At 42.0% G+C, this 13,770-nt stretch overlaps 2 protein-coding genes across 2 annotated transcripts in view; both read right to left on the bottom strand.

Moving 5' to 3' along the window:
- LOC115137683 (cyclin-dependent kinase inhibitor 1C-like) overlaps positions 1-13,770 on the bottom strand; it is a 39,125-nt gene that overhangs the window by 12,626 nt on the left and 12,729 nt on the right. The gene's annotated exons all lie outside the window — the stretch shown is intronic.
- On the bottom strand, positions 9,015-10,418 carry LOC115137682 (cyclin-dependent kinase inhibitor 1C-like). The gene is made up of 5 exons (XM_029674008.2): positions 10,318-10,418; positions 10,109-10,182; positions 9,897-9,965; positions 9,414-9,726; positions 9,015-9,174 (listed from the first exon to the last, which is right to left on the bottom strand). Exons 2-4 carry the CDS (start codon positions 10,166-10,168, stop codon positions 9,418-9,420), a joined length of 438 nt encoding a protein of 145 aa, XP_029529868.1. The 5' UTR covers positions 10,169-10,182; positions 10,318-10,418; the 3' UTR covers positions 9,015-9,174; positions 9,414-9,417.

Here is a 13,770-nt window from a genome sequence, read left to right on the forward strand (position 1 = left end):
AACTGAGGATGGATGAGTAACATTGTAGTTACTCCACAATAATAATTTAAATGACAAAGTGACAAGAAGGAAGCCTGTACAGAATAGAACATCTCTGAATAGAATGCGTTATGTTCAGGGGGCAAATCCAACACAACACATCACTATGTATCTATCTTCCTATTTTCAAGCATGGTGGTGGCTGCATCATGTTATGTGTATGTGTCAGGTATGCGTAAATGGCTGCAAGGGAGTCAGGCGCAGGAGAGCAGATATTGGGTAGCAAATGGAGCCTTTTATTTAGGTGAACCAAAAGCACAAAGGCAAAACGAACACAAAATACAATACGGGTTGACATAACCCAGCGCAACCAGTCTAACGTGCACATACATGAAACAGATCAACAATACCACACAAAGACATGGGGGAAACATGGGGGAAACAGAGGGTTAAAGGCCTCAGGACTTTAAATGGCAGCACAAACCGTGGACCTAGCTTCCGGCAGGGCAGGCGGAGGGTGAGGTTTCTGGTTGAGAGCCAGACCAGGTCCCCCAGTGCGAACACCGGGGCCTCACTGTGGTGATGGTCTGCGCCCACTTTCTGGCACAGCACGGCAAACTGAAGGTGGACATGGGCGGCATCCCAGTCGTCCACCACAGGAGCCTCGGACTCTGATGCCAAGGAGCCAGAACCGGGTGATACCCCAATACACACTAGAAGGGGGTGAGGTTAGTGGAGGAGTGAGTTCTGGGCCATCTCTGCCCAGGGCACGAACGCTGCCCACTCCCCCGGCCGGTCCTGGCAATAGGACCTCAGAAACCTACCCACATCCTGGTTTACTCTCTCCACCTGCCCGTTACTCTCGGGGTGAAAACCTGAGGTAAGGCTGACCGAGACCCCCAGACGTTCCATGAACGCCTTCCAGACCCTTGAAGTGAACTGGGGACCAGCCTCCAGTATTTATGCTGCAGTAGTTTATGTGACGGGGGGCTAGGGTCAGTTTGTTAAATCTGGAGTACTTCTCCTGACTTATCCGGTATGCTCTCTCTTAATTCTCTCTTTCTCTCTTTCTTTCTCTCTCTCGGAGGACCTGAGCCCTTGGACCATGCCTAAGGACTACCTGGCATGATGACTCCTTGCTGTCCCCAGTCCACCTGGCCGTGCTGCTGCTCCAGTTTCAACTGTTCTGCCTGCGGCTATGGAATCCTGACCTGTTCACCGGACGTGCTACCTGTCCCAGATCTATTATTTGACCATGCTGGTCATTTATGAACATTTGAACATCTTGGCCAAGTTCTGTTATAATCTCCACCCGGCACAGCCAGAAGAGGACTGGCCTTTCTAGGGAGTTTTTCCTAGCCAACATGCTTCAACACCTGCATTGCTTGCTGTTTGGGGTTTTAGGCTGGGTTTCTGTTCAGCACTTTGAGATATCAGCTGATGTACGAAGGGCTATATAAATAAATTTGATTTGATTTGACCTCGATCAGACACTATATCCTCTGGCACCCCGCAGTGCCGGAAGACGTGCGTAAACAAGGCCTCCGTAGTCTGTAGGGCCGTAGGGAGACCGGGCAGAGGGAGGAGACGGCCGGACTTAGAGAACCGATCCACAACGACCAGGATCATGGTATTTCCCTGTGATGGGGGAAGATTGGTCAGGAAATCTATCGACAGGTGTGACCATGGCCGCTGTGGAACGGGTAAGGGGTGTACCTTACCTCTGGGCAGGTGCCAAGGAGCCTTACACTGGGCACACACCGAGCAGGAGGAAACATAAACCCTCACATAATTAGCCAAGGTAGGCCACCAGTACTTCCCGCTCAAACAGCGCACTGTCCGACCACTGCCTGGATGACCAGAGGAGGGTGATGTGTGGACTGACCCTCTTCGAGAAGAAGGCACAGGGCCGGAGCTTCGGTGGCGTACCCGAGCGCTGAGAGAGCACAGCTCCTATATGTTAAGGGATTTTTTTATCAATAATGACTAATTATGTATACATTTCAATCAGGACTGACTAATCAGAATACTATTATGTTACTGTATAGATGTATGAATTTCCTTTTAACCCTAGTACTGAATATAATGTGTGTAAATATAATCAAGAAGTAGAACAATGACTGTCTGTTCCTTGGTAGAAATGAATGAACTTATAGCCAGACTGGCTAGAATGCTTATCTACACAGGCAGACCTTGGCTTGCGTCGTAAATTATCTTAGTAGGGAGAGACGATGTGGGAAGGCTTGCGAACTATACAGCCATTGTACTGCTGGTTGATGAGACGGGGTGTTACGAAAACTAATGACGTCATTTTCAGTTTATAACCTGTGGTAAAATGTATCATGAGCAGTACTCTCGAGAATAAACGCTGCTGGTTGATTTTTAAGACTGGTCTTTGTCCATTTTATACAAATAAGAGTCTTACAAATTCTTATGAATTGACAGAGTGTTTAATTTTAATTGGGTTTAAAACATAGAGGAATATAATTCCTGTAACACTATCCCAGCCTCAGATGCGTCCACCTCCACTATGAACGCCAAAGAGGGATCCGGATGGGCCAGCACGGGAGCTGAGGTAAACAGAGCCCTCAGGTGACTAAAGGCCCTGTCTGCCACAGCTGACCGCTGCAAGCGTACCGGCCCCCCTTCATGTGAGGTAATGGGAGCCGCTACCTGACCAAAACCCTGGATAAACCTCCGGTAGTAGTTGGCAAACCCTAAGAACAGGCTGATTACGCACCGCTGAAATGCGATCACTCTCCATCTCCACCCATGAGGTGAAAATACGATACCCTAGGAAGGAGACGGACTGTTGGAAGAACAAGCACTTCTCAGCCTTGACTTACAGGTTATGCTCAAACAGGCGACCAAGCGCCCTGCGCACCAGGGACACATGCTCGGCACGTGTAGCAGAGTATATCAAAATGTCATCAATATACACCACAACACTCTGCCCGTGCAGGTCCCTGAAAATCTCATCTACAAAGGCTTATAAGACTGATGGCACGTTCATCAACCCATACGGCATGACAAGGTACTCATAGTGCCCTGAGGTGGTACTGAAAGCCGTCTTCCACTCGTCTCCCGCTGCGTATGCGCTCCTGAGATCTAGTTTGGTGAAGAAGCGTGATCCCTGCATTTACTCAATCGCTGTGGCTATAAGCGGTAGCGGGTAGCTATACCTCATAGTGATCTGATTCAGACCCCAATAATCAATACGCAGGCGCAGACCTCCCTCCTTATTCTTCACAAAACAGAAACTCGAGGAGGCGGATGAAGTGGAGGATGACTGTTCCCCTGACACACGCATTCGGAGACATAGAGTTTCCATAGCCTCCATCTCCGCCTGTGAGAAGGGATACACGTGACTCCGGGGAAGTGCAGCGTCTACCAGGAGATTTATCGCACAAGCGCCCCGTCGATGAGGTGGTAATTGAGTCGCCTTCTTTTTAGAGAGGGCGAGAGCCAAATCGGCATATTCAGGGGGAATGCACACGGTGAAGACCTGGTCTGGACTCTCCACCCTAGTAGCACCAACGGAAACCCCTAAACACCTACCTGAGCACTCTCGCGGCCACCCCATGAGAGCTCTCTGTGGCCAAGAAACAGTGGGGTTGTGACAAGCTAACCAGGGTAGGCGCAGCAGCACGGGAAATGCAGGAGTCAATAAGGAAGAGACTAATTCTCTCCTTGTGTCCCCTGCATCACCATGCCCAAAGGAGCAGTGACCTCCCTAATCAACCCTGACCCTAATGGTCGACTATCTAAGGCGTGAATGCGGGAAGGCACAGCCACGGGAACTATGGGGAGCCCTAAACTATAGGCTATCGCTCTATCAATAAAATACCCAGCCGCGCCTGAATCGACGAGCGCCTTATGCTGGGAATGCAGGGAAAACTCAGGGAAAGTGACATACACAAACATATGTGCAACAGAGGGCTCTGGGTGAGAATGGTGCCGGCTCATCTGGGGTGACGCCAGAGCGCCCTGCCTGCTGCCTCAATCCCCAGAGGAACCAACCCGGCACTGACCAGCAGTGTGACCTCTGCAGCCACAGATGGTGCATGGAACCCCCCTGGAACCCCCTCCGGTCTCCCTGCGCACCGCATCTCCCTGATCCATGGGGTTCAGGGAGCGGGTGATGGAGGATGGAACCACCAGACCCCGATCAGAACGTCCGCGGGTAGCCAGCAGGTTGTCCAGCCGGATGGACAAGTCCACCAGCTGGTCGAACGTGAGGGTGGAGTTTCAGCAGGCCAACTCCCGACGGATGTCCTCGCGCAGGCTGCAGCGGTAATGGTCGATCAGGGCCCTGCCGCTACATCCGGCAGCCAGGGTCCGAAACTCCAGGGCCAACTCCTGGGCGCTCCTCGTCTCCTGCCTCAAATGGAAGAGGCGCTCACCAGTCCTCTACCCTCGGGCGGGTGGTCAAAGACTGCCCGGAAACAGTGAACTCCTCAAACTGGTCCAACACCGCATCTCCCTCTCCCCACGCGGCGTTGGCCCACTCCAGAGCTTTCCCGGTGAGGCATGAGACAAGGGCGGAACCCTCTCACGGCCCGATGGAGCCGGGTGGACGGTGGTCAGTTATAGGTCCAGTTGAAGAAGGAACCCCTGGCAGTTCGCAGCCTTTCCGTCGTCTTCCTGGGGCAGGGAGAGACGAATCCCACTGGGACCAGGAGGATAAGGGGTGCTCAGAGGAGACCCTGGTTGTGCTGGTGGAGGCGCTGGAAGAACTTTCAAAATATGCTTTAACCAAAGCTACACAAGCATTTGTGTAAGAGTATTGATAGCCTAGCATAGCATTAAGCCTGGCATTCAGCAGGCAACATTTTCACAAAAACAAGAAAGGCATTCAAATAAAATCATTTACCTTTGAAGAACTTCGGATGTTTTCAATGACGAGACTCTTAGTTAGATAGCAAATGTTAATTTTTTCCAAAAATATTATTTGTGTAAGACGAAATAGCTCCGTTTTGTTCATCACGTTTGGCTAAGAAAAAGACCGGAAAATGAAGTCACTTACAACGCCGAACTTTTTTCCAAATTATCTCCATAATATCGACAGAAACATGGCAAACGTTGTTTAGAATCAATCCTCAAGGTGTTTTTCACATATCTATTCGATAATCTATCAGTGGTGGCAGTTGGCGTCTCATCAGAAGCAAACAGAAAAATACTGCAGCTGGAGATTACGCTATAATTGCGACGGAGGACACCAAGCGACCACCTGGTAGATGTAGTCTCTTATGGTCAATCTTCCAATGATATGCCTACAAATACGTCACAATGCTGTCGACACCTTGGGGAAGCGACAGAAAGCCTAAGCTCATTTGTGGCCCATTCACAGCCATATAAGGAGTCATTGGCATGAGGCGGTTTAAAAAAATGCAGCACTTCCTGATTGGATTTTTATCTGTTTTTTTCTGTAACATCAGTTCTGTGGCACTCACAGACAATATCTTGCAGTTTTGGAAACGTCAGAGTGTTTTCTTTCCAAAGCTGTCAATTATATGCATAGTCGAGCATCTTTTCGTGACAAAATATCTTGTTTAAAACGGGAATGTTTTTCATCCAAAAATTAAAATAGCGCCCCCTATATCCAAGAAGTTAACATCATGGTTGCATGGACTGCAAAAATAGTGTTTAATATGATTTTTTTATGATTACCTCATCTCTGTACCCAACACATACAATTTTCTGTAAGGTCCCTCAGTTGAGCAGTCAATTTCAAACCGGAGAGGAAGGAGACCACTCAGCGATTTTTCCACGAGTCCAATGATGTAACGCCTGTCGTCGGAATGAGTGGACCAAAGCGTGAAAAGTGTTCATGATTTTATTGATTAAAAAAACACCCGAACAAAGTAACAAAACAAAAGCAAACAGTTCTGTCAGGTAACAGAGACTAAACAGAAAATAACTACCCACAAACACAGGTGGAAAAAAGGCTACCTAAGTATGATTCCCAATCAGAGACAATGATAGACTCTGATTGGAAACCACACTCGGCCAAAAACAAAGAAATAGAAAACATAGAATGCCCACCCCAAATCACACCCTGACCTAACCAAATAGAGAAATAAAACTGCTCTCTAAGGTCAGGGCGTGACAAATTGTGACTTAAAAACAGTTATGTATCAGCAACATTGTAGTTACTCCACAATACTAACCTAAATGACAGAGTGAAAAGAAGTAAACCTGTACAGAACAGAAATTCCCTGAATAGAAAGCGTTATGTTCGGGGCAAGACCAACACAACACATCATTGCATACCACTCTTCATATTTTCAAGCATGGTGGTGACTGCAACATGTTATGGGTATGCTTGTCATCGGCAATGAATAATACATTTTTTAGGATTAAAAGAAATGGAGCTGGAAATGGAAAAACACAGGCGAAGTCCTAGAGGAAAATCTGGTTCAGTCTGGGAGATAAATTCCCCTTTCAGCAGGACAATAATCTAAAACACAAAGCCACATATACATTGGAGTCACTTACAAAGACTACATTGAATGTTCCAGTGGCCTAGTTACAGTTTTGACATAAATCTGCTTGAAAATCCATGACAAGACAAGAAAATGGATGTCTAGCAATGATCAACTACCAACTTGACAGAGCTTGAATATTTTTAAAGAATAATGTGCTAATATTGTGCAAACCAGGTGTGCAAAGTGCTTACTGACTTACCGAGAAAGAGTCACAGCTGTCTATTTGAAAACTTATGTAATCAAGATATATTCGTTTTCTTTTTCATATTTTCTTTACAAATGTTAGAATTTTTCTTCCACTTTGACAATAAAGACTATTTTGTTTCGATCGTGACAAATCAATTTTATTCCCACCTTGTAACACAACAACATGTGGAAAAAGTCAAGGGGTGTGAATACTTTCGGCACTGTAATAAAGTGTCAGTTTTGGTTTGATTGCAGCCCACACCCGTCTTTAAAAATTCATACTTACTCACCTCTTCACTTGAAGAGCGCTTCTCAATGACATGCTGATGGCCATGCTCATGCTCAGCCTTCAAAAGCAAACAATATGACAATGAATTAATATGCATATGGATGTAATATACTAACTTTAAGATTTTTCTAAGTCTAACATGACATTTTCACCAGCATTTCATGTACATACTATATGCATAACTTACCAAAGCAATAGAGAGAAGCATCACAAATCATCTATATAGAGTACAGTATAAACATAAACTTCATCACTTTATCAATCCATCTGTTCCCAACAAATGACATATTATTTGATATGTATAAATCTACTACATGGTTAAACAGAACACAACAGAGAAAGACATACACAATGATGGATCTTAACTTATTTCATTTATTAATGATGGAATAATCAGCTCTGAACAGGAGCTAATGTCAACATATTTGATGTAAAAAAAAAAAAACCTCCTTTCTCTATCGACGCTCATCTCATTTTCCACCCGCTGCCGCTGCTGGGGCTGGGCCTGGAGCTGCAGCAGGAGTTGCGGCAGGAGCAGAGGCGAGGCTGGCCAATAGGAAGGGCAGGAGGGCCATCAAGGCAGAGTTACCTTGAGAAGGCTGCGCATAAGGGAAGTAGGATGGGTACCGAGGCTGCTGATAGGGGTAAAACCCTCCCAAACCACGCCCATAACCTCTGAACATCTGTGGAGAGAGAGAAAGAGAGATGGATAAATTGTTCTGAACTCAAACAAACTAGTAATCCTATTCAAATAGTTTCCCATACTATAGTATTCTAATATACAGAATACCGAATAGATACCAATAGATAGTACTAAATATTACTGTACCTCATTGCTAGCTGAGCACTCCTCTCGATCATGTTTCTCAGACACCTGCACACACAAACAAAATCACAGGATGAATTATATTATGGTATAAAGTAATCAACACTCAAAGTGTGAACTTTAGTCCATCATATTGTAATGATTCAGATATTATCATATTCCAATGCAATGCAATCTGTAGAAACAGCAATCTCTTGGTGTATTGATAAATTGCAGTGTTGATGTTGAATTTTACAGGAATGGAAGAATAAAGTCAAATCAGGCAGGCACATCACTAGGACTAGTAGTTTCATGGTCACCATGGAATTCTTGAAATGAAAAAGATGTACAGTGAATTCAAAGCTTGACACACATGACTAAACTCCACTACAGTATTCTTTGAAACTCTTACCTGTTCAAGTGAAGATGTAAAATGCTTGAAATGTTGCTACTAAACTGTTAACACTGTTGCCGTATTGTAACTTAACTGCAAAAATATGCTTTTTATTTCATTTCATTCCACATTCAATTAGCTTCCAGTGCACCAATGTGCCTTCAGTGCACCTATCAGCTTTAGTCCCATGAACAAATGTGTGTCCTGTGTCCTGGAGATGTGAAATGTGATGAAATTAGGCATTTGGTGGGTAATCCTACAAAATCTATATATCCCACAGAGCCCACAAAGAACAATGTCGCATCAGTATTAGGTTGAGAGGTTTTGAAACTGTCAATGATTCATCCATCTGTTTTTTGGGGTATTGCAGAGGCTAAATGAACACATTTAATTGTAATGTTTAACTTTAATTTCTTAATTTACACAATATAACTCAATTACCAGACTTTATTTAGATTTCTCCTATCATGCAATATAATGTACAACACTTTTATTTATTTATTAAATAACGCAATGTAATGTAACACACTTTGTATAGATTTCTCACAATTTTCATAATCTTAATGAGCATTCATCAGAGGACTGCATAGACATACAATTGAGCTTAAAATATGAATGTGTTTATTTAAACAGAAATACATAAAGGAATCACACTTCATAGTCAATGTCTGGGAGTTCCATGAAATACCTGATCGACAGAAAAGTGAATTAATGAATTTATACAACTTGAGTAAAAGTCTAAAAGTATTTGGTTTTAAATATACTTAAGTATCAAAAATATATGTAATTACTCAAATATACTTAAGTATCAAATATGTAAAAGTAAAAGTATAAATCATTTCAAAAACCTTATATTAAACAAACCAGACGGCACCATTTTCTTGTTTACTTTATTTACAGATAGCCAGGGGTACACTCCAACACTCAGACATCTTTATAAATTAAGCATTTGTGTTTTGTGAGTCCACCAGATCAGAGGCAGTAGGGATGACCAGGGATGTTATCTTGATAAGCGTATGAATTTGTTCCTGTCCTGCAAAGCATTCAAAAATTATTTTTGGAGGTCAAGGAATATGTATGGGGTAAAATGTGCATTTTTTTCTTTAGGAATTTTGTGAAGTGAAAGTTGTCCGAAATATATATAGTAAAGTAAAGTACAGAAAACTATTTAAACTTTAAAGTATGTTTTACTTTACACACCACTGGGGGAAACTAATATACATGTTGAGATATGAAATGAATAATGGCTGGGTTACTGTAACATGACTTCACCTGTTTAACGTCCACCTGGGGCAGGGGCTGGGGATGGTGTAGGAGCAGGGGATGGGGCTGGAGCAGGGGCTGGGGCAGGAGCAGGGGATGGGGCTGGAGCAGGAGCAGGGCCTGGGGAAGGGGTGGGGGCAGGGGCAGGAGCAGGAGCAGGGGCTGGGGCAGGGGCGGGTGAAGGGGCTGGGGAAGGTGCAGGAGCTGGGGCAGGGGCTGGGGCAGGGGCTGGTGCTGGGGCAGAGGCAGCAAACCATTTAAGTAGAAGTTGAAGTAGCTGATTTGAATTCAACTGTGGCAGGGAGGGCAGAAAGTAATCAGCCTAAATAGGAAAAGAAAACAGCAGTTTTTTTCTCATTCAATGTCATTTTGATATACACACCACACATGGAACCATATCTCAGAATATTCACATATGTTTCATATACATTGATCTTCACTACTGTATGTTAAATCATTTCTGATCATAATCTGTGGAGCTATGGAACTTACCTCCCTGGAGTTTGAGTTAGAGTTGGAGTCAGAGCTGGAACGTGCAACTCTCAAGTGATCCACATCAGCCTGAAAAAGAATCAATTTAAAATATTTAAATATGCATATATATTTATATATATACTCAAATATAAATCAAATGTGGTGTAAAGAAGAATATTAAATTATTTGGGGCATATATGTTGTATGTTATACATTTTTGTTAAACTCACAGGAAGAGCCAATGACAGGCCCAGGAGGCATCCCAAAAAGATTACAGTCTTCATCATCATCTTGGTGGTCTGTTCTAAAAACATAAAAAAGAAACTAAAACAGTTTAGATTACCTTTTTATGTTCTGAATGTTGAAGTAGAATGTGAACACTACAGCGTAAGTACATTAGCACTATTCAAAAGCCCTGCTTTACGACCAATTCCCTTACCTTTGAGTCACAGATAATTTCAGCAGTTGATCAGGTGTAATGATGTGAAGACAATGAGCTATTCCCAGTCGGTGGGTTCTCTTTAAATAGAGTTAAGAGCACTGATGTCACAACCCCTAATACTAAGTGGTAATATTGTGAAAATAATCATGATGTTTAATATTCTGAAATCTTTAATCTCTCTGTTGAAGGATAGGTGTGGGTAATACTAAGGGATTAGCATTATAACTGTACAGATGAGTCACACATGAAATGTATGATATACAGTACCAGTCAAAGGTTAAGACACACCTACTCATTCAAGTTTTTTTTCAAATGTATTTTCTACACTGTATAATAACAGCGAAGACATCAGAGCTATGAAATAACACACATAGAATCATCTAGTAACCAAAAAAGTGTTAATCAAATCAAAATATATTTTACATTTGAGATTCGTCAAAGAGAATGCCAAGTGTGTGTGAAGCTGTCATCAAGGCTAAAGGTGGTTACATTGAAGAATCTGAACACTTAAAATACTATATGATTCCATACGTGTTACTTCATAGTTTTGATGTCTTCACTATTATTCTACAATGTAGAAAATAGTAAAAATGTAAAAATAACCTTGAATGAGTAGGTGGGTCCAAACTTTTGACTGGTACTGTATACATAAAAAAACTGGTAACTCTTCACAATAATTTGTATTAATTAACTTTTTATAAAGAGTGTTTATTATTAGTTATTTACAACAGTATTATAAGCATACAATTTATAATTCTTTAAAATCTTTATTATAATATATAAAAGCTTTTTAAGCATTTCTGAATATTTATTAGAATTTGTAATAGCTTCGTCATAAATGTTACTATAAAGACAAAATATCAACTACATCCAGCTAATAGAATTCTTTGGGGATTGTGTGATATAAATGGATCTACAATTTTTTTTTAACACATGCAGTCCCACTGTTTTGCAAACAAACACCCATTTCGCTCCCCACCTTTGAACGTTGCCAAATCGTCATGGGAAGGACTTGATTGTAGAATTAAGTAGGCTTGTGATTACAAGATAAACTGAGTCACCAGCTTAAACAGTATAATATGCAACTCAATCCCCACCTTGCCACGACAAATGTCCAGATTCACTACAGACAGTCCTCCCCCAGAAATCTAAAAGAAGTGTGTTCTAAAGTGTCTGTCCTAAAGGAACCCCTTTTTATTTTTTTAATTTTACATGTGTTTAAACCATTATTTTTTAGCAATAAACAGTACTTCCATAATTTGTTTAACTGGTATCGGGTGACATTCAGACAAGTCATGTGAGGCCTGTGGGCACCCTAGAGCAAATCAACCAACATGTACAATACCAGTCAAAAGTTTGGACAAACATACTCAATCAAGGGTTATTCTTTATTTGTATTATTTTCTACTTTGTAGAAAAATAGTGAAGACATCAAAACTATGAAATAACACATATGGAATCATGAAGTAACCAAAAAAGTGTTAAACAAAACAAGCTTCTTCAAAGTTTTGACAGGAGAACGCATCCGAACGAGCGAAACATTTCCCCTCTTTACTGTTATTCTGTTCTCTCTGTAGGCCATCTATCTGATGCTGTCTGGTCTTAGTGCCAGCATCAGTTTGTGGTAGTGCGCTACTTACCAGACGGCTTGTTTGCTTGTTTGTTTGATTCGTTTTGGGATATCGACCGACAGCCTGTAAGGTCTGGAATGATATATCCATATTTTGTTTTGTTGTTTTGACACTCGGCTGGGAAGCTTTGATTGCTGGAGAACACTGAGTCCAGCAAATACAGTGGCAAGAAAAAGTTTGTGAACCCTTTAGAATTACCTGGATTTCTGCATAAAGTGGCCATAAAATTCAATCAGATCTTCATCTAAGTCACAACAATAGACACAGTCTGCTTAAACTAATATCACACCAACAATTAAACTTTTTCATGTCTTTATTGAACACACTGTGTAAACATTCCCAGTGCAGGGTGGGAAAAGAATGTGATCCCTTGGATTTAATAACTGGTTGACCCTCCATTGGTAGCAATAAACTCAAACAAACTTTTTCTGTAGTTGTGAACCAGAACTGCACAACAGTCAGGATCAATTTTGGACCATTCATCTTTACAAAACTGTTACAAGCAATATTCTTAGGATTTCTGTCCATCTGTCCACAGAATATTTTGCCAGATGCGCTGTGGAACATCCAGCTTCTCTTTTGCAAACTTCAGATGTCCCTCAATGTTTGTTTTGGACAACAGTGGCTTCTTCCATGGTGTCCTCCCATGAACACCATTCTTGTTTAGTGTTTTACATATCGTAGACTTTGGCATGTTCCAGAGATTTCTGTAAGTCTTTAGCTGACACTCTAGGATTCTTCTTAACCACATTGAGGATTCTGCTCTGTGCTCTTGCAGTCATCTTTGCAGGACGGCCACTCCTAGGGAGAGTAGCAACAGTTCTGAACTTTCTCCATTTATAGACAATTTGTCTTACCATGGACTGATGAACATCAAGGCATTTAGAGATATTTTGTAACCCTTTCCAGCTTTTTGCAAGTCAACAATTCTTAATCTTAGGTCTTCTGAGCCTCTTTTATTCGAGGCATGGTTCACATCAGGCAATGCTTCTTGTGAATAGCAAACTTTCTGAGTGTTTTTATAGGGCAGGGCAGTTCTAACCAACATCTCCAATCTCGTCTCATTGATTGGACTCCAGGTTAGCTGACTCCTGACTCCAATTTGTTTTTGGAAAAGTCATTAGCCTAGGGGTTCACATACTTTTTTCAACTTGCATTGTGAATGTTTAAATGATGTATTCAATATAGACAAGAAAAATACAACAATTTGTGTGTTATTAGTATAAGTACACTGTGTTTGTCTATTGTTGTGACTAAGATGAAGATCAGATCCAATTGTATGACCAATTTATGCAGGAATTGAGGTAATTCAAAAAGGTTCACATACTTTTTCTTGCCATTGTATCTATTTGAGGATCAACCATCCATCAATTCTCAAGTAAGAAGTATCCTCACTGTAGAATGCTGAATAGTATTGTTGCTTTATTTCAATGTTAATCAAATTACTTTAATCATTAACACTACAATTAAAATGGCTGCTGTATTTGTGGCTATTTCCAGCGATGCAAAAACTGATGTCAAGGAAAATGAGACCTGGAGCAAGGTTGTGGGTTGAAATTGAGACTGTTTTACCTTTTTATCATGGAAAAAGAAATCCTGACAGAGGAGGAGGCCATAACCAATCCGATTAAGGAGTAGGAGCTCTACCACAGTCTTATACCGGAAATTCATCCAAATCACTTGAGGTAAGTACAGAAAGTACTTGCGCTCTGGCATATATATATTCTCAGTGAGGAACAAAGCGCAAAGCTTCCGATCAGAGGAAAACATGTTGTAATCAAAGAGAATAATCTGTTCAGTTTGAAGACTAGCTGACCAG

The sequence above is a fragment of the Oncorhynchus nerka genome, linkage group LG11 (assembly GCF_034236695.1).
Source record: "Oncorhynchus nerka isolate Pitt River linkage group LG11, Oner_Uvic_2.0, whole genome shotgun sequence".
In the NCBI taxonomy this organism is placed as follows: domain Eukaryota; kingdom Metazoa; phylum Chordata; class Actinopteri; order Salmoniformes; family Salmonidae; genus Oncorhynchus; species Oncorhynchus nerka.